This window comes from Erpetoichthys calabaricus, chromosome 16 (assembly GCF_900747795.2).
Source record: "Erpetoichthys calabaricus chromosome 16, fErpCal1.3, whole genome shotgun sequence".
Classification (NCBI taxonomy): domain Eukaryota; kingdom Metazoa; phylum Chordata; class Cladistia; order Polypteriformes; family Polypteridae; genus Erpetoichthys; species Erpetoichthys calabaricus.
In genome coordinates, this window is record NC_041409.2 from 48,345,795 (window position 1) to 48,369,479 (window position 23,685).

General features: G+C 39.3%; 1 protein-coding gene across 3 annotated transcripts in view; it reads left to right on the forward strand.

Annotated features, from left to right (window-relative positions):
• The window catches only part of map3k9 (mitogen-activated protein kinase kinase kinase 9), a 154,069-nt gene that overhangs the window by 108,166 nt on the left and 22,218 nt on the right, over positions 1–23,685 (forward strand). For all 3 annotated transcript variants that reach the window (XR_007933655.1, XR_007933656.1, XM_051919913.1), the window contains exons 6-9: positions 4,950–5,190; positions 5,381–5,503; positions 13,936–14,098; positions 19,581–19,693. Coding sequence is in view for 1 of the 3 variants with exons in the window: in XM_051919913.1 (XP_051775873.1) it covers positions 4,950–5,190; positions 5,381–5,503; positions 13,936–14,098; positions 19,581–19,693 (640 nt within the window). In the remaining 2 variants the exon portion in view is untranslated. The remainder of the gene's footprint in view (positions 1–4,949; positions 5,191–5,380; positions 5,504–13,935; positions 14,099–19,580; positions 19,694–23,685) is intronic.

Consider the following 23,685-nt stretch of genomic DNA (forward strand, 5'->3'; position numbering starts at 1 on the left):
AAAAAAAGCACGTCCAATCCGGCTCAGAATTAAAAGACAATGAGTAAAAGAAAGTAAAACTTCATAAAGACGTTTACAGACATTGGCGCTAAACACATGCAGAGCAGGTTAGAGACTATGAAACCAGGGAAATTAGAAAGGCTCAAAAAAAAAAAAAACAGTGCTATACACATGTGGAGAAAGTTAAAGGATATGAAAGTAGGAAAATTAGAAAATATAAAAAAAGAAAGTAAAGATCGCAGTAGCACAAACAAACAAACTGCCTCATTTAACTATGCACTAGTCTAACTTTGGTTTTGCACAATAATCACTACACTATTGCACCTTAACACTTAATTCTACTTTATTCACATAATTGTACTTATTTATTATGTTCTACTATACTGTTACCTTTCAATCTGTGACTTTTTGTTAATCTAACTGATATTCTTCTAACTTTGCACAGTTTTTGATAAGCGGATCAGGATGCATTTCACAGCATGTGTTGTCCTGTATAACTAAGCATGTGAAAAATAATGAATCTTGAGAATTTCAAAAACAGAGTTTACCGCACATGCATTTATTGGTTACTTTGTTCATGTATATATATTTATCTGTCTGCTTATTTAAAAAGCTACATTTACCCCAGGAATCAAAAACATTCTGTCTAGCCCTTGTACAAAAACCTAGACAAAAGCTGGGGTATCACCTTGGTAACCCCATGTACTTTTGGTACTATATGCATATATATATATATATATATATATATATATATATATATATATATATGCAAATATATATATGCATATATATGCAAATATATATATATGCATATATATACTGTGTGTATATGTGTATATATATGTAAAAATCCAACATCTGTATGTCTGTCCGCTTTTCATGAGAGAACTACTTAACGGATTTAGATTGGCTTTGTTTCTATAATTTGCTTGAACATTCTGATTGATTTTGTGACTTCTCTCATTACGGTATGTATCATAGTTTGCTTGCAGTAGCAATTTATTTGCGCGATTCCGAGAGACACGCAGCAGGCTAAGGTTAGGGGGCGGGTCCCTCCTCACTCACATGCCAGCCTCGGGGCATTCCTTACTTCTGCTTAGGTAGTGAACGAGATAACTACTTAATGGATTTAGATTGTCTTTTTTTTTCTATAATTTGCTTGAACATTCCGGCTGATTTTGTGACTTCTCACATTGCGCTAAGAATCATAGTTCGCTAGCTGCTGGCCGAGGAGACGGAGAAGCATGATGTCAGGAGTGGGGAATCGGGCAGGGCCCTCCTCACTGTCCTGTTTCACTACTACACGGATGGAGCCGCTTGGGATGGCTAGTATATAATATATGGAAGGATTCATGTCTGGCCAGGAGGCCCTAAAGGAAGGAGCAGGTTAACAATCTCTCTGTGATAAGTGGTCCTTAGCTTTGGAAAAATTTTTAATAAACAATCGTGCCCCATAAACTGCAGGCTTTGATTGGGCGTGGGTGTGCACGAACGCACTTTGTGCCAGGGACAGTTGGGGTGCCTGGCTGATTGCATGTGCACGTGTGAATGCTAGTGTCAGTTAATGCCTCATTATTGCCTCAGACAGAGCAATGCGTTACACCTGTGCCCAGATAGGAAAGCCAAATATAAGAAGGACCTGCATAACTGGAGTGGTGAGACAAGAAAAGAGAACAAACACAAAGAGAGAAAAGAGATGAGGGGGCAGGAAAATGCAAGGTAGGAACGAGAGAGAGAGATGGTGTGAGGGAAAGGAAGTAGGCAGCCTGGAGGAAGACCCCCTTAGAACAGCATAGGGCTGACACTCGAGGGCTGAAGAGGATCGCTCTGGCAGAGAATGTGTAGAGAGCTGGACTGACCTGTTTATCAAGTGACTCTTCTGTGCAAGACTGAAGTGGGGCAGCAGTAGTCAGAAGGGGGAAGCTTGGTGCGGCACCCTGCCGGGGCCACAGATGACAGCAGGGACCCAAGCCTAGGAGAAATGAGCTTTGGTACAGTGCCCTGCTGGGAACCATAAACAGCAGGAACCCAAACCCGGGAGTGAAGGTTGGCTGTACCTGTCAGCAGGATGTCTTTTCCGTCTGCAGGCTGTTGTGCACGGGAAACAGAGGAGACATTGGTTTAAAGGGATGCACCGGGGACTGAATTTTAAAAGACTGTGTCCAGCCTGGTGACTTTAACCTCAGTTTTATAGATCTATTTATTTGGCTTGTTTTAACCTCCACTATTGAACACTTTTTATGGATTAGTTATTTATGGATGGATGCACTGCGCTTTTGAACACTTGTTTTTTTTATTCAGTTTAATAAAAGCACTTATCACTTTTTGCACCCACCCCTTACTGGGTGTTTGCATCCTCCTTTGCCTGGCTCATCTCATTTATGACTGTCGTCAGTGGCAGGTTCAGGAGACTCCCAAACAGAAGTGGGAGATTGGATCCGACCCACACCATCACACCCACTGTGAGCAGCTTATTCCCACATACAATGGGTAGCATCGCTCCCTAAGGCTGGAACACTTTAGGACACCCACAGGGTTGCATGGTGGTTGAAGTCCAGAGACACAGCCCCGTCAGAATCTTTGGAGACCACCAGTGGGTGATGCCAGAGGAGGACTGCCCTGGTTTGTGTATGACCTGAAGCAGCTCCCAGGTCGACAGTAAAAGAGAGCCCGCTGCCTCATTTAAATCAAGTCAGGATCAGTCGTGGGCAACACTCTTGGAGGACAGAAGAAGGCAGAATTTGCTTTGTATAGTGTATTGTAAATGATCTTTGCATGGGTGTCGGAAGTTTGGAGCTCGATGATAGATAGATATATAGTGCATCCGGAAAGTATTCACAGCGCATCACTTTTTCCACATTTTGTTATGTTACAGCCTTATTCCAAAATGGATTAAATTAATTTTTTCCCTCAGAATTCTACACACAACACCCCATAATGACAACGTGAAGAAAGTTTACTTGAGATTTTTGCAAATTTATTAAAAAATTGAGAAAGCACATGTACATAAGTATTCACAGCCTTTGCCATGAAGCTCAAAATTGAGCTCAGGTGCATCCTGTTTCCCCTGATCATCCTTGAGATGTTTCTGCAGCTTAGTTGGAGTCCACCTGTGGTAAATTCAGTTGACTGGACATGATTTGGAAAGGCACACACCTGTCTATATAAGGTCCCACAGTTGACAGTTCATGTGAGAGCACAAACCAAGCATGAAGTCAAAGGAATTGTCTGTAGATCTCCGAGACAGGATTGTCGCGAGGCACAAATCTGGGGAAGGTTACAGAAAAATTTCTGCTGCTTTGAAGGTCCCAATAAGCATAGTGGCCTCCGTCATCCGGAAGTGGAAGAAGTTCGAAACCACCAGGACTCTTCCTAGAGCTGGCCGGCCATCTAAACTGAGCGGTCAGGGGAGAAGGGCCTTAGTCAGGGAGGTGATCAAGAACCTGATGGTCACTCTGTCAGAGCTCCAGAGGTCCTCTGTGGAGAGAGGAGAACCTTCCAGAAGGACAACCATCTCTGCAGCAATCCACCAATCAGGCCTGTATGGTAGAGTGGCCAGACGGCAGCCACTCCTTAGTAAAAGGCACATGGCAGCTCACCTGGAGTTTGCCAAAAGGCACCTGAAGGACTCTCAGACCATGAGAAAGAAAATTCTCTGGTCTGATGAGACAAAGATTGAACTCTTTGGTGTGAATGCCAGGCATCACGTTTGGAGGAAACCAGGCACCGCTCATCACCAGGCCAATACCATCCCTACAGTGAAGCATGGTGGTGGCAGCATCATGCTGTGGGGATGTTTTTCAGCGGCAGGGACTGGGAGACTAGTCAGGATGAAGGGAAAGATGACTGCAGCAATGTACAGAGACATCCTGGATGAAAACCTGCTCCAGAGCGCTCTTGACCTCAGACTGTGGTGACGGTTCATCTTTCAGCAGGACAACGACCCTAAGCACACAGCCAAGATATCAAAGGAGTGGCTTCAGGACAACTCTGTGAATGTCCTTGAGTGGCCCAGCCAGAGCCCAGACTTGAATCCGATTGAACATCTCTGGAAAGATCTGCACCGACGTTTCCCATCCATCCTGATGGAGCTTGAGAGGTGCTGCAAAGAGGAATGGGCGAACTGGCCAAGGATAGGTGTGCCAAGCTTGTGGCATCATATTCAAAAAGACTTGAGGCTATAATTGCTGCCAAAGGTGCATCGACAAAGTATTGAGCAAAGGCTGTGAATACTTATGTACATTTGATTTCTCAGTTTTTTTATTTTTAATAAATTTGCAAAAACCTCAAGTAAACTTTTTTCACATTGTAATTATGGGGTGTTGTGTGTAGAATTCTGAGGGAAAAAAGTGAATTTATTCCATTTTGGAATAAGGCTGTAACGTAACAAAATTTTTGGAAAAGTGATGCGCTGTGAATACTTTCCGGATGCACTGTATGTATATATATGTATATATATATATATATAAAATATATATATTCCTAAGTAGTTTATTTTTGTCTTCATTGTGTCCTAAGTTACTACCTCCAGGGGCTCATGAGTGTGGCCCATAAGTGAACCTGCCATTTTAATTAGCTTGTTGATTCAGTGGGTTTCTGTTAAGGTGCTGTTACCAGTCCATCACACAACAGCATTGAAAATTGTACTGGCCATCACAGGGGTGTGTAGAAGATTTGAGGCATGGCACTGTTCACGTTGTAATCTTATTCACTTTCAGTTGTTAAAGAAAACATGGAAATGCTAAACAAATTGTAATCATATTTGTATTGTATACACTATTTTTAAGAATTTTTGGTTTTAAATTTAAAACTGAATGAATTGTTACTTTAGTTGGTTAATTTCACATCCAAACATAGCCATGCAGTAAACTGAAGGAATTTCATGTGGAGGTAAATATTTTATTTCCTTTCTTTTAAAACTTCAATTTTCCTTTTGTCCTCCCTGTTAGGAGTTGTGCTCATGGGAGGAGGAGCTAAGCCGTGCTGCAATGCAGCAGAAAAACCAAGAGGAGGCACTACGAAGAAGAGAGCAAGAGCTGGCTGAGCGTGAGATTGACATCTTGGAGAGAGAGCTTAACATCATCATTCATCAGTTGTATCAGGAGAAGCCACGGGTTGAGAGGCGCAAGGGTAAATTCCGCAGGAGCCGACTTAAAATTCGAGATGGGAATCGCATTAGCTTGCCTTCAGGTCTGTATTCTTAATATAAATACCCCAATAGTCATAAAGCTGATATTTTGAACACTTAGTTATTTTATTTATTTATTTATAGATGTCTGCCTGTGGTCAAATTGTAAAGGCTGCTTGTGGAAATTTGCAAACGAGATTAATTTTTTAAGAAAATTTCTCAATGCATATGGTTCTGTATTTATCTGTTCAGATTTTCAGCACAAGATAACAGTGCAAGCATCCCCAACACTGGACAGAAGAAAAAGTTTATTAAGTAGTAGCTCGAGTCCTCCAGCTAGTCCTACTATCATACCTCGTCTTCGAGCCATCCAGTGTGAGTATTGCTACTTCTTACTGTGTGTTCTGCACTATTGCTGGGTATACAAAGTGGATGAAATAAAAGGACACACATATATAGTGTAATAAATTAATGAATAATGTATTGTAGTTTTATTTCTTTTGATGTTAGCTTAGAAATCTATGAAATCATTTGTGGTTTTTCATCTAAGGTGGAGTTTAAAATTGTTTAGTAAGGTGAACAATATATTTAAAGTATTTTTACTTGATTAAGCATGAAAAACCAATAGATAAAGTAGATAAAATAAATGACTATTATGTGATAATGTATTGCAAGGTGTTTTTAAGATTTAGATTTAGACTAAAGTCAAAAGAGAAGGCAGAGATGTCTGGTCAATAGTTTCTTAACAATCATTAGTCTGTAATTCCATTTTAATTCAACAAATTTTCTAATAGGTTTTTGAAAGACACATGTAATTCATATGTAGTGTTTTATCAAAATTAAAAATGGTGCAGTGTTCAGAAATATTGAAAAAAAACCCTAGTTTAGTTTTCTCATCAGCTGTAAATTGTGTCTCATCAAAGAGCTATATTTTGTTAAATCAAATAAAATGAAATACACGTTCAACAGTTGCATATTTTCAGAATATGGTTCCCTTGACATCAGTCAGTCAACATTTTCTTTCTAAATAAGTTCAACTTTTAATATACTACCTTCTACTGTAGTTTATACTCAGTGTTCAATGTCATTTAATGAAGGCTGTTTTTCTTAAACAAGAGAATTAAAGCAGATTAATGTGTTATTTTAGTTCATTTTTTGCATAAACCTATTTGAAGAACAACACAATTTTTTGAGTTCAAAGCAGATAAAAAGTAATTTATGCTAATTAGGTGAAAAACTTTTCCCCCTCTCCCCACGTGCCTTTTTTGAAGATCAAAAACTACATTAAAAAAAAAAAAAACAAAAACTGGACATGTGGTTGTTTGTATCAGGAATGGAACCAAATAACAGCACAATATATGTGTAATTTACTATTAAAAAAAAAAAAAATTGACGTGCTACTCCAAACTTTTTTTTTTTTGTTTCAAATAACAAAAAGTAGCAAATGCAGTTCACAGGATGAACTTCAACCTTGGAAGAAAACAAGTAGATTTATGCAAAAATTACATTTGACAATACACTCTTAAAACTAAACAAATTCAGTAGACATTAAAATTTATATTATAATTTTTCATATACCTATCGGAGTATAGAGTATACACTAGAGGAGTTGTACAGTGCATCCAGAAAGTATTCACAGCGCATCACTTTTTCCACCTTTTGTTATGTTACAGCCTTATTCCAAAATGGATTAAATTAATTTTTTGCCTAAGAATTCTGCACACAACACCCCATAATGACAACGTGAAAAAACGTTTACTTGAGGTTTTTGCAAATTTATTAAAAATAAAAAACTGAGAAATCACATGTACATAAGTTTTCACAGCCTTTGCTCAATACTTTGTCAATACACCTTTGGCAGCAATTACAGCCTCAAGTCTTGTTGAATATGATGCCACAAGCTTGGCCCCCCTATCCTTGGCCAGTTTCGCCCATTCCTCTTTGCAGCACCTCTCAAGCTCCATCAGGTTGGATGGGAAGCGTCGGTGCAAAGCCATTTTAAGATCTCTCCAGAGATGTTCAATCGGATTCAAGTCTGGGCTCTGGCTGGGCCACTCAAGGACATTCACAGAGTTGTCCTGAAGCCACTCCTTTGATATCTTGCCTGTGTGCTTAGGGTCGTTGTCCTGCTGAAAAATGAACCGTCGCCCCAGTCTGAGGTCAAGAGCGCTCTGGAGCAGGTTTTCATCCAGGATGTCTCTGTACATTGCTGCAGTCATCTTTCCCTTTATCCTGACTAGTCTCCCAGTTCCTGCCGCTGAAAAACATCCCCACAGCATGATGCTGCCACCACCATACTTCACTGTAGGGATGGTGCCAGGTTTCCACCAAACGTGATGCCTGGCATTCACACCAAAGAGTTCAATCTTTGTCTCATCAGACCAGAGAATTTTCTTTCTCATGGTCTGAGAGTCCTTCAGGTGCCTTTTGGCAAACTCCAGGCGGGCTGCCATGTGCCTTTTACTAAGGAGTGGCTTCTGTCTGGCCACTCTACCATACAGGCCTGATTGGTAGATTCCTGAAGAGATGGTTGTCTTTCTGGAAGGTTCTTCTCTCTCCACAGAGGACCTCTGGAGCTCTGACAGAGTGACCATCGGGTTCTTGGTCACCTCCCTGACTAAGGCCCTTCTCCCCTGACCGCTCAGTTTAGATGGCCGGCCAGCTCTAGGAAGAGTCCTGGTGGTTTCGAATTCTTCCACTTACGGATGACGGAAGCCACTGTGCTCATTGGGACCTTCAAAGCAGCAGAAATTTTTCTGTAACCTTCCCCAGATATGTGCCTCGAGACAATCCTGTCTCGGAGGTCTACAGACAATTCCTTTGACTTCATGCTTGGTTTGTGCTCTGACATGAACTGTCAACTGTGGGACCTCATATAGACAGGTGTGTGCCTTTCCAAATCATGTCCAATCAACTGAATTTACCACAGGTGGAATCCAGTTAAGCTGCAGAATCATCTCAAGGATGATCAGGGGAAACAGGATGCACCTGAGCTCAATTTCGAGCTTCACGGCAAAGGCTGTGAATACTTATGTACATGTGCTTTCTCAATTTTTTTATTTTTAATAAATTTGCAAAAACCTCAAGTAAACTTTTTTCATGTTGTCATTATGGGGTGTTGTATGTAGAATTCTGAGGAAAAAATGAATTTAATCCATTTTGGAATAAGGCTGTAACATAAACAAAATGTGGAAAAAGTGATGCGCTGTGAATACTTTCCGGATGCACTATATATTAAAAGGTGTAGTTATAAAGGGTTTACAGCACTTGAAAATGGTGACTGATTGCTGTCATGGGTGCAGGTTAAAGACAGCTTTAATGAATGGCTGCAGTTTGCTGAAATATATGAAATTGTTCCTTGTATATTTCATTTTCTGATTTTATGAAATATGGGAATTTTCCAAATGCACAAAAAAGTTGAAGGTAAGCTTTCTTTCAGAGGAACAGAGTTACATGGTGACCATGTAATCTACATGGTCACAAGAAATGGATCCTTTAGCTGTGTTTGTTTGTTTTGTGTTATCTCAAAATGTGCTGGTAGCTAATGAGTGTTTTTAGTAATTCCAAGGCGGTGTGGTATGTACATGATGAACATTGTTTTCCAGGAGTTTTTAAAAGTAGAGGACTTATTGTCAATAGAGGCAGATGCTGGAAAACATCTGTGACTAGTTGCATCTGTAGTAATCTGAAGTGCATTTTTGATGGTCAGTGTCAAGAGAAAAGTATATGGTCTATACAGTCTTAAACTGAATTTTACTGTGTGTCACACAAACTGAGAGTGTTCTTTGTAGGAATGATTTTATTAATTCTCTGAGAATCAAATTGTAAAAATATTGTATTAGAGAGACACACACATGATCTTGAAATATTTCCTTCATCAGTGTAGTATTTAATTTAGATGGCTGTATAGAAAATGACAGTTAAAATAAATGGATATTTGTGCAGCATTGGAAGAGCTAGAATGGAAAAAGAAAGCTTAGCTATAATTGTGAGAATTCAAAATTTACTTTATTTCCAATTTTTTGTTTTTATTTTAGCTTTTTCAAAATGAATTTGTGAACATTATGAAGATTTTTTTTTTTCATCAACAATCTGGAAATTTGGAAATATTGTTAAACAAATAAGCTAAAAACCGAATGCATTATTCTTTGTGGATTACTGAATGGCCGTCGTTGGCAGGGAAAACCCAGGCTGTACATCTTTATTCTAAAGGATTCTTGTCATTAAATATAGGTTATATGATCTAAATCTTAATTCAGAGCCCATAAAGCAAATATGTATGTTGTGTTATACACTACACTTTACTTACAAGTAAAATCTTTCTTTTGTATTTATTAAATCGCCCTACAAAAATCACAGCTAGATCCAAACATGCTGTATTTTTGACCAGTTCTAGAGGCATTCTTGTTATTAGTTAAAATTGGTAAGCTGGTCGGAGGCTTTCTTGTCCTCCTCTGTCCTGGCAATAGGTAAACCATTCTTCTAAAAACTCCAGCTGCAGATGGACCGCCTCAGGTCGTAAATATTCTAAATGAAAACTTAACTTTTTTGTTGTTTAGGAGTACAGTGGAACCTCGGTTCACGACCATAATTCGTTCCAAAACTCTGGTCGTAAACCGAGTTGGTCGTGAACCGAAGCAATTTGCCCCATAGGATTGTATGTAAATACAATTAATCCATTCCAGACCGTACGAACTTTATGTATATATATATTAGTTTTTAAGCACAAATATAGTTAATTATACCATAGAATGCACAGCGTAATAGTAAACTAAATGTAAAAACATTGAATAACACTGAGAAAACCTTGAACAACAGAGAAAACTAACACTGGAATAGTTCGCGCTATATTGCTAGGAACCGCTTGCTAAAACACTTTTTTTAATGAGTTTTAAGCAAAGGGGAAAAAATGAACATTTGAAAAATCCGTAATTTAATAAACCACCAAGAAAAGTAACATTGCAACAATGCACGCTACGAACCGATCGCTGTAAACAGAACTGAAAACAAAAACAAGCCTTCTCTACCTTATGCGTCCCTCCCTCTCTCGCTCGCTCGCTCGCTCTCTCTCTCCCGCGCGCCTGTGTGTGTGTGTGCGTCTCTCTTTTGCAAGCCTGGAGCGCCTGTGTGTGTGTCTCTCTAGCACTGCTGTGTGTGTGCGGGCCTCTCTCGACCACTCCTGTGTGTGTGTGCATGCGTCTCTCTTTTGCGAGCCTGGAGCCCTGGAGCGCCTGTGTGTGTGTCTCTCTAGCACGCTGCTGTGTGTGTGCGCGCGCCTCTCTCGACTGCTCCTGTGTGTGTGTGAGGCTCTCTCTGTCTCGCGCTGCCTTTGTGTGTGCCTCTGTCTCTGGTGCTGCCTCTCTCTCAAGCTGCCTGTGTGTGTGTGTCACGCTCCCTCGCTCTCTCTCTTCCTCGCTGTACAGGAAATGCACAGGGAGAGACTGAACATGTACAAACCGAAAGGGAAACTGGCTTGTTCGTATGCCGAGTGTGTGGTTGTGAACCGAGGCAAAAGTTTGGCAAACTTTTTGGTCGTAAACCGATTTGTACGTGTACCGAGACGTTCGTGAACCGAGGTTCCACTGTACTCACTTAAATTTCTAAAAAAAAAAAAACTATTAGAATGTATTAAAGGAATACTTCTCCCTAAAATGTTTTCTTAATATGCTGTTTACCCAATGCATGGTAGCAATGGCCAAGAAAACGGAGCAAAAAGAAAAACGTTTCATATAATAAAAGCCAACAGTGACCAATACTGTAGAAAGTGCTAACTTTTACAAGTAGCCAAAATTTACACCGGGTGTTACAGACTCAAATCAAATGTATGTTTTTATTAAATTATAGTAATAATATTAGCAGCTCACTATTCAAAATGAGGAACACCTGCAACCTTTTGCTGATGCTTGTGCTGATCGACATTTTCAAAACAAAAGATGCTGATGAGGAGGTGCAAAGGAATTTAAGGTGGCCCGGGATTCCGACTTTTTTCGTAAGCTTCAGGGATTCAAATATCAATGAAGTGTAATGACGATCGGTGGTGATTCTCCAACGGGGCATCCCCACCTCCACTAGGATGACGATTTGTGTTAATTCTTCAAACGGGGACCAATCCATTCCCTTATGGATGGTGATTGGTGATGATTGTGAGTCGTGAAGACCCAAAAAAAGGAAATAGGGTCGTAAGAGAAAAAAGTTTAAAAACCACTGGCATAGAGAAATGTTTCCTGACGGCCAGCATCAGATGGAGTCTAGAGTGTGGATGTGAGTTGTTAAGAATGCTGAGAAACTGGTGGGAGGAAGAGAATCCAGAGTTGGAGAAACAGTCAGGATCAGGAGAAGAGTGTGCTTTACATTGCTTTACTTCTGCTATATATTTAGGTGAGCAGAAGGATAATCCAATTCATTAATAGACAGGGACTTGGGCCTATAGAGGCTTTAAGCAGTGTTGCTTTTTGTGTTCATTCTATACTTTGCACAGAATACTCTGTTTATTCCCCACCATTTGTTTAGAGATAAAGTTAGTAAATTAATCATTTTTGTGTACTATGATCCTTCTTACCATACTTTTGGGTAGAGGGATGTAATGAGGACATTTTGTACATCAACATTGCATTTGTTTTCCACCACAGGCTTTATCTCCATGTAATGCTAAAGTACCTGCTTCTGCTGAAAAAAGTTTTAATTAGGTTATGAGGTCACCATGAGGAAAAAAGTGGGTGCACATAGGAGTTGGGCAATGTGAGCAAACCTCCATAATAGAACATAATTAAAAATCCTAATGTGGATACTGGTATGATGATTTGTATATATTTTTCAGTCTAAAACTTTTTTAAACAATGAACAAATATATTAATGAAAATGTATACATGCAGACCGCCTCCCATCTGTTAAAAATTGCAATGCAGGTAATTACTTCTCTGGCTTGAGCCAATGAAAGTGCAGCCTTTTCCTCTCACTCATTTTATTCAAGGTCATAAGACCTTCTGACTAAATGTATTGTAGCTTATGAATTGCAAACGAGAAACCTGAAAGTTCCAAAGAAGTTTACTTATATATTTATGAATTACAGAGGTAAGGTACAGGTTTAAGCAGACGACCTCAAGTGTTTTTGGAAACGCATGTAGGGATTTTCTTGTAGTTTCACTGAGTTGCTTTCTGCTTTGGTGTAATTTCTAATTCTGTAAACTTACTGTCATCTCAGCATGTATGTTTTGTCAGTCAGAGCGTGAGGAAATGTGTGCTTTTTTTTGTATTAAATATCAAATATACAAGTAAACGCAAAGAAATAAATGCATTTTGAGAATACTTTTCTTTATTGAATATTTCCTCTCCTATTAAACAGCATTCCTTTTATTAACTATTTTGCATGATTATAGGGATTTGAGGAGTTGGATTCAATGCCAAAACCATTGGACATGGTTTACTGTAGATACTCGCATATAAGTCGAAAAATGTATGCCTTAAAATTCATTCAAAAAAACAGGATCGACTTATCCGCGGGGCAACACAATTGTCCATAGAATTTGGGTAATGACATTGTACACTCAACGCTTCACGGTGTTAAGTCACCGGTCATCTGCTGTTTCCCATGGTCTTTGAAATAATTATAAGCCAACAATACTATTGCTAATTAGCTAGTTTTTTTTTAATTTCATTAAATAATTCTTTAAACTGTGAAATACTTGAATTTGAGCATTAGCTTTTGCAGGTTTTGGATGACAAACATACCATTAGTTGCCACGTGCAACCAGATTTGGAATCAAAAGAACCAAGGCAACGCACGCTATCAATGTAATGCAAGTGCAACCCACGATTCAAAAAATTTCTCTGCCTACCTGTTTGTCTCGTCTGACAGTAGCTGAAAAGCAGCATCAGGAGTGAGCAGCCTGAAGTAGTCCAGCAGCGGGTGATCTGTCGTGTCCAACAGCAAGCCATGCTGTCTTGTGAAGTCCGGTAGCTAGTTTGGTTCCCACGGATCAATGTCTGGGTATTCCTCCCACACGAACCTTGCCATAGCTGCATCGACTGCGCGAATGCGTTCAGCTGGCAGCCGATTAGCTGACACGGCATCGGCTGGTGTCCGATCAACTGATGCTGGCTTCTCACTCTCTTGCTCGATTCCTGATCACTGTCAATAAAATCCGACTCTGAAAAATCAGAGTCCGACTCAGCGATAATGTGCAAAACATCGTCTGCCGAGTGTTTTCTTTTCTGCACTCGCTTCACTCCCTTGTAACATATCGACGCCATCTTGCCTTTGTTTACATTTCGCAGCTCACGCACACGCAAGGATTAGTTGCAGAGTCAACGAGTCTAGCATTTCTCCAAGCAAAAAGGGAATGCCTGTGACGTGACAGTGAGTTTTGTCGCCATTAACAGCTGATTGTCGCCCTCTATCTCTGATAGCTGTCAAGTTTTGCCCTTGACTTATACGCGGGTCATAACAAATTTCGTAATTTTGGGCTTAAACAATACACTCGACTTATCTGCGAGATCGACTAATATGCGAGTATCTACGGTAAATCAAACCTAGATGGGAATTTAGACCATTGCAGTGCGTACGCAGACTGCCGATTTCTTATTAGAGAACTGTTTCTTACCAAGAATGTGTTTTGTTCAGCTGCAACACTATAGCAGTGCGTTTACTTGTCTGTATGTGGAACCTTAGTGGCTTAAGACAGTACTATAATTAGTAAAAATAATTTGGAAAAGGAGAGTATCATAACTTTTATAATGCCATGACAGTTGCTATATCCCTTGATAATTATTTGGAATTGATGATTTTCTTCACAATTGTGATTCACCAGTGACTCCAGGTGATAGCAGCAAGGCCTGGGGACGCAATGTTGCATTCCAAGCAGACGGTGACGAGGAAGACAAAAGATGCCTCAAGAAGAAGAGCAGAATGTGGGGTCCTGGGTCAGGGCCAGGGCCAGTACCTGTGGGAAACAAGGAAACTGCTGAAGAGTGGTGAGGGTGCAGGGGTTAATTTTTTGGGAAATGGGGCTCAGAACTTCAGTTAAATGTGATAAATCTGTTTACAAAAACATTTTGGAACTAAAGTTATTTTCTCTTCTGAAATACAAAGCATATTGGAATATTTTATTTAGTTATTATATGGGGTAGTATATTCAAAGAGTTGTCAGACATTGGGTCACATTACATAAAATAGTATTCATTTCATTTTCGCAGAGATTTGTAAAACTGTATACCAAACAGAACTTCAGTACGTAAGATGTTTAGTATGATTTTAAGTATAAGTTTTGTATTTTTCAAGTCAAAGTAGTTTCTTCATAATCATGGCATATATTAAATTGTTACATAAAGTAGTTATAAAGGGGAGTTTTTTGTTTTTTTTAAAATAGATTTTAAAAACTTGTAAACAGTGGAAGAAATCAGCATATTAATAAAGAAATGTATCCTCTACAAGGACAATTTTGATAAAATGCCAGAGTTAGAAACCATTCAGAAAACCTGTTTGTTTGCATCTTTAACTATCTCTTCAGCAAATGCTTGAAGAGGAAGCATTCATCACAGCTGTCAGTTACAGAATGGTCCAAGAAATAAGTGCAGAGGTCCATTTCGTAAACAACTGAATTTACAGAATAGTGCTGAGTAATGTGTATTAATCACCTGATGTTTACTTGATTGGTTTGTTAGCTTACACACCCTAATAAAATTCAATTTTATCACACTCTTGTTATTTAGCTAATTATCCTTGAAATTTCTGTGTATGTGTCTTGTTGTTTACAGGACATCTGCTGATCTTTTAATCATCAACTGGTACATTTTGTGTATTACATCAACCTTCCCTCCTAGTGCATTTACTTAACCATCTCAGTATCTCTCTTCATAACATTTCTAAAACACATGCTTATATATTTCAATGTGCACTGCAAAACAAAATACTTACTGTAACTACTGTTACCTCAAAATGTGCATCACGGTGGCACAGTGGTAGCGCTGCTGCCTCGCAGTAAGGATACCTGGGTTCGCTTCCCGGCTCCTCCCTGCATGGAGTTTCCATGTTCTCCCAGTGTCTGCGCGGGTTTCCTCCGGGTGCTCCAGTTTCCTCCCACAGTCCAAAGACATGCAGGGTAGGTGCATTGGAGGTCCTAAATTATCCCTGGTGTGTGGGTGTGTGTGCCCTGCGGTGGGCTGGCGCCCTGCCGGGGATTTGTTCCTGCCTTGCACCTTGTGTTGTCTGGGATTGGCTCCAGCAGACCCCCGTGACCCTGTGTTAGGATATAGCAGGTTGGATAATGACTGACTGTCACAGCTCTTGCAGCTTACAATAGGACGAAAGGGTACATGGGCCCACAGAGGAATGAAAAAGTCTTAAAATTTACCTCATATGTTCACTTTGAAGCAGCAGAGGTTTTGATGTAGGAAAACATGATTTCCATGTTTTATAAATCATCCTTGTGATAACGAAAAGCAACAAGTAGTAATTATTTAATCACAGATTCTTGGACCTATTTTCCTTGAGACAACCACAATAAGCCCCCAGCATTAAGCTGTATTTTGCTTATTGTCCAATGTGTACCATAATTGTGTTCTTCCAAGGCATGAAATAACAGACATATGTGCCTTCACATCATTTGATTGTTTTGTCAGAGTTTTTGTCAATTCCACTCTGTGTTGTTATTTTTACATAGTCTACTAAACAAGATTCACACTTAGTGGCAGCTTAATTAAAAGAGCACATAAGACTTTCCTTGTATTTTGTACAAGTATCAAATCTGAAGTGAATCGATAACACTGCATTATATTTTTAATAAAAGCCTTAGATTTATGAAAGAGCCAAGCCACCTCCACATTGCAATTTCTGTTGTGTGTTCAACTCATGCATGATAAAAACGATGAAAAAGGCACAGTGTACAACAAAACAGATTAAAGTGCCACAAACAATTATTGACATTTTTTAATGCACAGTAAGTCACTCATGCTGAGGATGCTGTAATAAAAGAACTGAAGACAATGTGTTTAATCCATTAAAAGAAAGAAAGAACATACAAAGAAATCAAAACAAATACTGTACGTCCATAAATTAAGTTATGTGTAATAAAGTGGAATGACACAGGGAATAAGTATTGAACACATGAAGAAAAGGAGGTGCAAAAAGGCATGGAATGCCAAGAAAGCAACTGAATTCTGTCAGTATTTAGAAAACAATCCTGATAGCCCCCTTTCAGTGCAACTTAATATCAGCTGGTTTAGTCCTAATTGATGGTCTATTAAAGGTTTCTCATTAGCAAGGTGTCGCACAAGAAGCATCTCATGATGGGTAAAAGCAAAGAGCTCTCTCAAGAGCTTCGTAACCTTATTGTTGCAAAACATACTGATGGCATTGGTTACAGACTTCTTTCTAAACTTCTGAATGTTTCAGTGACCACCGTTGGGGCCATAATCTGGAAGTGGAAAGAATATCATTTCACCATAAACCGGCCGTGACTAGGTGCTCCTCGCAAGATTTCTGGCAGAGGAGTCAAAATAATAATCAGAAGAGTTGTCCAAGAGCCAAGGACCAGTCGCAGAGAGCTTCAGAAAGACCTGGAATTAGCAGGTACAGTTGTTACAAAGAAAACAATAAGTAATGCATTAAACCGCCATGGCCTTTATGCACGCTCACTGCACAAGACTCCACTGCTGAAGAAAAAGCATGTTGAAGCTTGTTTAAAGTTTGCGGCACAACATTTGGACAAGCCAATGAAATAATGGGAGAATAGAGTCTGGTCAGATGAGACCAAAATTGTACTCTTTGGATGTCATTGCACATCACCCCAAAAACACCATACCAACAGTGAAGTTTGGATGTGGAAACATCATGTTGTGGGGCTGTTTTTCAGCATATGGTACTGGCAGACTTCATATAAAAGGAAGAATGAATGGAGAAATGTACTGGGACATTCTTGATTGACCTGTCTTGAATCTGCTGTCATCTACCAGGATGCGGAAGATGAAACGAGGGTGGACATTTCAGCAGGACAAGGATCCCAAACACACGGCCAAGGAAACTCTCAATTGGTTTCAGAGAATCCAAGTGAAAGTCTATGGAAAGAACTGAAGATCAGAGTTAATAGAAGAGGCCCCCGGATCCTTCAAAATTTGAAGACAGTTTGTGTGCAAGAATAGGTCAAAATCACACCTGAGCAATGCATGCGACAAGTATTAAATTTCAGTAAGCGTGTTCAATACTTATTCCCTGTGTTATTCCACTTTATTACACATAATTTATGAACTTGCTTGTTTTAATTTCTTAAGTGTGGATTATTTGGATTGTTACCAACATCTGGTGAAAATTTCATTTCAATAGCCCCATTAGAAATATATTAACTGAGAAAAATGTTAATGCGTTCAATACTTGATTTTCCCACTATTTGCTCATATTTTTTGCCTTTGGTTAAAATTCTTACTGTTGCATTCTGTACAAGCTGTAGCCATTTTACATCCTTTTTAGGTAGTCCTGATAGGAGAGCATTGCAGTAATCTAGTCAGCTAAATACAGACACACGTATTCATTTTTCGGCATCTTTAAATGTTATAAGAGATTGCACCTTTGCAATGTTCCTTAGATGGAAGAAAGCAGTCTTGGTAATATTATTATGTGATGTGAAAATAGATAGATAGATACTTTATTAATCCCAAGGGGAAATTCACATAATTTAATATAATAATAATAATGAAAATTAGGTCAGAGTCAATAATAACACCTAAATTCTTAACCTCTGGTTTGAATCGGAGGGCCAGATGATTAATTGTATTCAAAGATTATTACTTTAATTGCTGCCAATAACTAACAATTATTTTTCCTTGTTTAGTTTAAGGAAATTGATATTTATCCATTCTGTTATAGTTGTTAAGCAGTGGATTAAAGGGTTTAGAGCCTCTGGGTCATCAGGCGCAATGGATAAATAGAGCTGCTATGGTAATTGTAGAGAGAAAATAATGGTCCCAAACTTGATCCCTGCGGTACACCATACAGAATATCATGTATTTTTGATGCACAATCGTCATAACTGACAAAGAATTTCCTTTGTTTTATATGATTTAATCCAGACTAAGGCAGTACCTACTGGATAAACTGGTTCATAATATCATGATCTATAGTATCGAATGCTGCACTCATGTCTAGCAGAACAAGTACAGATATATTATTTGCATCCGCATTAATTCACAGATCAATTATTAATTTAACTAGAACTTTTTAGTACTATGATTTGATGTAAATTTGATTATCCAAATAATCACTTAACTGCTGAAAAACTTCTTTCTCTAGAATTTTACTGAGAAAAGGCAAATTATAGATTGGAATATAATCATCTAAGGTAGAATAATCAAGGTTGATTTTTCTTGCTCCGAGGTTTAATTACAACAGTTTTCAAAGAAACTGGGAAAATGCCAGAATCCAATTAACAATTTGCTATTTCAAGAACGTTGTTGATAAGTAGATCAGAAACTTCTTTAGAAGCTTGTAGGAACGAGGTCTTAAACACAAGTGGACATATCTTTGATAAAGCACCAAGCTTGAATGAAAGAGACAAGTGCAGTGCTCTATTTAATAGAGCACAAACAGAATCAAGGTGAAACTGTCAACATGATTTGTATTTATTGTGTTTCTTTTGTTGCATTCATGTCATTTTTAATCTGCAAGTCTGTATAATAATCACTTCTGCAATATACCCCAAACACACATTGACTAACATAGTTGCTATGTATACTTCGCTGCTTAATGAATCACAGCACTTTGTAGAGTGAATATTCTGATATCATTACAACAGGAAAGCTTTACACAGCATCAATGTGCACGTACATACAGAGGCTCAAGTATATATCAAATTCTCCAAAGAAATGTCATTATACTGTATGCTCTTTTACATTTTTAAGATATGAGAGGAGACACACAAAATTACAAATGTTGAGGCCAAATATCCAGTGTGTCAAGTTTGAGCAGAGTAACGTATTATTCAAAGAGTAGTTTCTGTTCCAAGTGTTCCTTTTCAGATTTGTACATGAGAGTAATTAATCTTTGGTCTGTATTGGCATGTAATTCAAGTACAATACAGGGTTAAGTGCATGCAGGATATAGCATTTGACATTTTTCGCAGTAACAACCAGATCAAATATATATATGCTATATATAACAAATGTATGTACTGTATGTCTGGATGCATCGTTTCACACCCAGTTTTGCTGCCACAAAAATTAAAGGATCACTAATTTAGACTGTTCCCCATTAATGGGTTGATATTATTCATTATCTGAGTAAGATGATTTCAGACTCCTTCCCTGGTGTACCCAGATGATACAGACAAGGAAGATACCTCATTGTTAGTCACATGTTCTAGTAAGCTTGCAAAAATATGATTAGAATCGTGAATTATTTATTGGTATACAACTTGCTTTCTTACTGTATAAAAGTAATAATACATTTTATGTTATGTTTTTAAAGCCTCAGAGTTCTAATTGATGCAAATAAGCAGTGGTCTACAAGTACTCCGAATCTGGGAAGATCACCACACAGCAGTCCTGCTATTCAGTGTGTGCAAAGTCTCACAGAGATAGGTAAGGCGTGTGGCAGTGTTTGATGTTTTTTTTTTTTTTTTTATAATATGAAAGTTTAGTATTTTTTTCCTTAACATGTCAGTTCTTATTAGCAGCTAACTAATTTCCAATGGATCAACATATATTTTTATCCAATTATTATATAACTGGTTCTTTAATAATATCAGTTACAGCTATTTTCTAGACAGAAGTTCAAAGCACGGTTGTCCCTGCCTTCTCACACTCACTAGATGTAATGAGCACAAGAGGCAGGAAGGCAAAGGCATCACAAAGAACGAGCAGTTAAGCCATTTAACAAATAAACCATATTTACTGTTTTACTAATTACAGTCAGTCATAACCTGAGCTCCAGTTGTGCAGATTTTCCTCAATCTCACCTACAGCACATTGGCTCCCCTAGCAACTTCAATCCTTCCAAGGACCTTTTTCACTCACAGGCCCTTGGCACTCCTACGTACCACTGGATTGTCAAACTAACTTGATAATCACAGTATCTCTATTTAAATTCCACAGTGGGGTAGTTTAAACCCTGAAAAGAACTTTCCAGGAAGCTGAGGAAAGCCTTTCCATTTCTCTAAAGAATACTTGCTGACACATACAGACCAACACCAGAAGCATTGCGGAATTTTGGTAAATTGCAAACCAGTGGAGGGGGTAAATCTTGCACAATCATGGCATGGAGAGCAACTGAGACTTGTGGATGTCACCTCCATTTTTAATTTGCTGGACCATGGGCCTTCTGCATGGTACCAGCTCTCCATGTCAGATCTTTCATTTCTTCTATTCCACTTTTAACACCAGTCTCTCCAGAATCCCATCTTTCCATTGATAGAGATTAAAGAGTCTGAGAGAATCCAGTCTACTTTCCCTCAGTTCTAATGAATGTGACTAAAGAAATTGAGAATGAAAAGTTCAGCCCTTAAATAAACAGGCATATTTGTTATTTTTCTATTGTTGTGATTTGTAGTCTCATGTAATAAAAAGTGAATGAGGCCTCCTAAAATTACCATAAAGGCAAAGCCTTAACCTAACCAGCTTGACCAAGGAGACTCACCCCAGATCCAGCTAGCCTTAAAACATCTAACTGCAGAATTCTGGCCTAGCAGACACCAAACAAATTGAGCTGGCAAAAAATAAAAATAAAGTCCTGAAATATAGCACAAGCCCTGCAAAGAGGAGGGTCACCGTCAGCCTCCAGCTTGTGTGCTAACAGAACAAATAAGAATCTTTATACATCAAAGATTTATTGACAAAAATAGATAATAAAGCACAATAGCTCTACAGAAGAAAAAAAGAGGTTAAAAAAGTTGCTAGAAAAGCAATCAACAGCAAACAAGCCCCGATACACAGTTCAAAGGCAGAATCACAGAAAACAAAGCAAAATATAATAAAAAAACAGTAAATCTACACAAGCAAAGCTCCACTCCAAGCCAAAATGCTTGACTGCTGAATCCTGTTTCTGGCTCAAATATAAATCCAGAAGGAGGACCCAGGACCTCTAATGTCAGGGTGGCATAGCCTCTTGGGGAACCACCCACAAAGAATAAGTAACATAGGCACATTTTAAAAAACAAGAAAACAATAGTAACAAAACAGAAAATACATAATGATAAAACACATAATTACTACAATACAATAAAAATGACAGTAAAATATATACACTGTAAGAAAATAGGCAGACAAGGAAACAGGTTTGGGGATCCACCCCGTATATTGTCAACAGCAATTCTCTCTCTTTCTGTCTCTCTCAAAAAAAAAAGGTAATGTTTGGTGTAGAGTCCAAAATAGGACTGACTCAAAAGATGAGGTGGATGAGTTTTATAGGTGCTGGACAGGAAGAGGCGGGTCCATGAGGGATGGAGCAGAAGTGAGGTCAGCAGGGAGGTGTGGTCAGGAACTGAGTGCAACAGCTGGAAGTGTTTTAGCTGGGCTTCCCTACTTGTGATCTGTAGGAGAAGAAGAAAAGACATATGTGGACTTCATCAACCCCTTACTCCACGTCTTACCCTTAGTTAAGCCCTTAGACTACCTCCCAAGTGCACATGTGTGACAACAAATACATTAATACATAACAGCAATGTGCTGGTAATGACTTAACCCTAGAGTGCTTTTGCAAACGTGTCCCTCTCAGAAGTGGCAAGTAGCATTTAATCAGTAAAGACTGAGGCATCACACGGAATGTGTAGTTCATTCCTTAAAAAAACAGGAAAAGTAATGTTTTCTGTTTTGCTAAAAGAAAATTATATACAGTATGCTTAGCACACCAAGCAAACTTGCCTGTTTGTGAATGGCCATGGGGAATATGTCTGAAACTAGAAATGTGCATCTAGACACTGTGGTGAGTTGGGGCTCACCACTCTTGCACCATCGCTACTTCAGCAAGTAGTTTCGAGTTACACTGATTCTTAATACCTTTGTCCAACTGCACAAATTCACCTCAGTTGTCAGTTCAGCTTATTGGTTCCCCTTACTTCTTCCATTGTCCAGGTACCCGCTCCACATACCTACTCTGATTGTTTGTTTGTTCTTGCTGCTACCTAACTGAGTTTATAGCTGCAATGCTTCTGTTGCCATCCCCAAAAGAATACTTCCAGAAGTCTGATGTGACGATGCGGGTTCGTGCATACTCCCATCTTCTGTACGGGAGCCCTTAAACCCAACACTGTCGGTAATGCTACCGATGAGCTAAGCAGTGAGGCAACTACATAGCAAGGGGATGGTGCAAAAGTGTCAAGTCCTTTTATTAAAACAATCAATCAATCAAAAACAGTGTTCAAATTAAATAAAGTACAATGCCTTCCAAAAAGTCTTCATTAAATAAATAATCCATTAAACAAAACGCGGAGGTATAAATAGAAAAAAACAATCTTTAAAAACGAGGTTAAAACAACACTGGAAGCAGTCCTTTGAAACAATTCAGAGCCCGGTGCTTCTTGTACCCTGACGTCTCTCCTGCTTCTCCCATCTGGGCCCTGCAGCAGGCAAGTCGCTCTCTCTGCAGCTGACCTTCACTCCGCTCGACTGGTCTGGAGACCTTCTGATTCCTGGCTTCGGTCGCGCACTCATCCCAGACCGAGACTTGGTTTCTTTGACAACCAGGATGCTCACATCAAGGGTTTCACCTACCAAGCCTCCCGACTATCGCTGCCTTCCCGGCCTTACACGGCCAGTCGTCCTTCTGCCGGTCACTCCCGTTCCTTCCTACAATGTTCAACGGGAGCAACCGCTTCCTTCTGCCCCCACCGAGTGTTGGCCAAACACCCTTCTTGGGGCTCACCTTCCAGCTGCCTGTCTGCGAGCCTGCACGTGTTCACTCGTTCTCTCTCTCTCTCGCTCGCTCACTCACAACGGCTCTCTCACAACCCTGCTTCCTGCTGTCCAGCAACCTCTGTTTTTCTTTTTCCTTTCTTTTTTTTTTCCCTAGCCATCTCGCACTTCTATATATGAAGGGGAACGTGATTGTCGAGGCAATCAGTAGCTCCTGGGAACAATTACGGAGGTGGACCGCTTCTCACCTGTGCACTTAGGTGAGAAATGCCCACACCACGAACTCCTCAGGAACTGCATCGGCCACACACCACCACGCCCCCTCACTAAGCCGCGAGCGCAGTGATTATTTATTAAAACTGGCCTTTAATGGGAGCTGGGGACCCACTATACCACATCTGAGGAAAGGCTGTCCATTTAGGTCTTAAAGTCTGTCACTTCATGTATCTAGCCTCACCCTGTCCATTGGTGTTTAGTCTGCTATAATTGCTCTATCCACACCATATATGCTGACATCCTCCCAGACCCTATCTGAGGTTGTTTATACTGTAAGTTGGCATTTTAATTTCTAGGACTCAATGATCATTAAGGAAAAACTATCAAAGTGTGTCCAAATAATAACAACTTGATAACCAATAATAATAAAGTATTCCTTTTGTGGAAAATAGTATCTAGGAAAATGAGGCAAAAGAAAGCTAGTTTTACAGAGAACAATAACACAATTC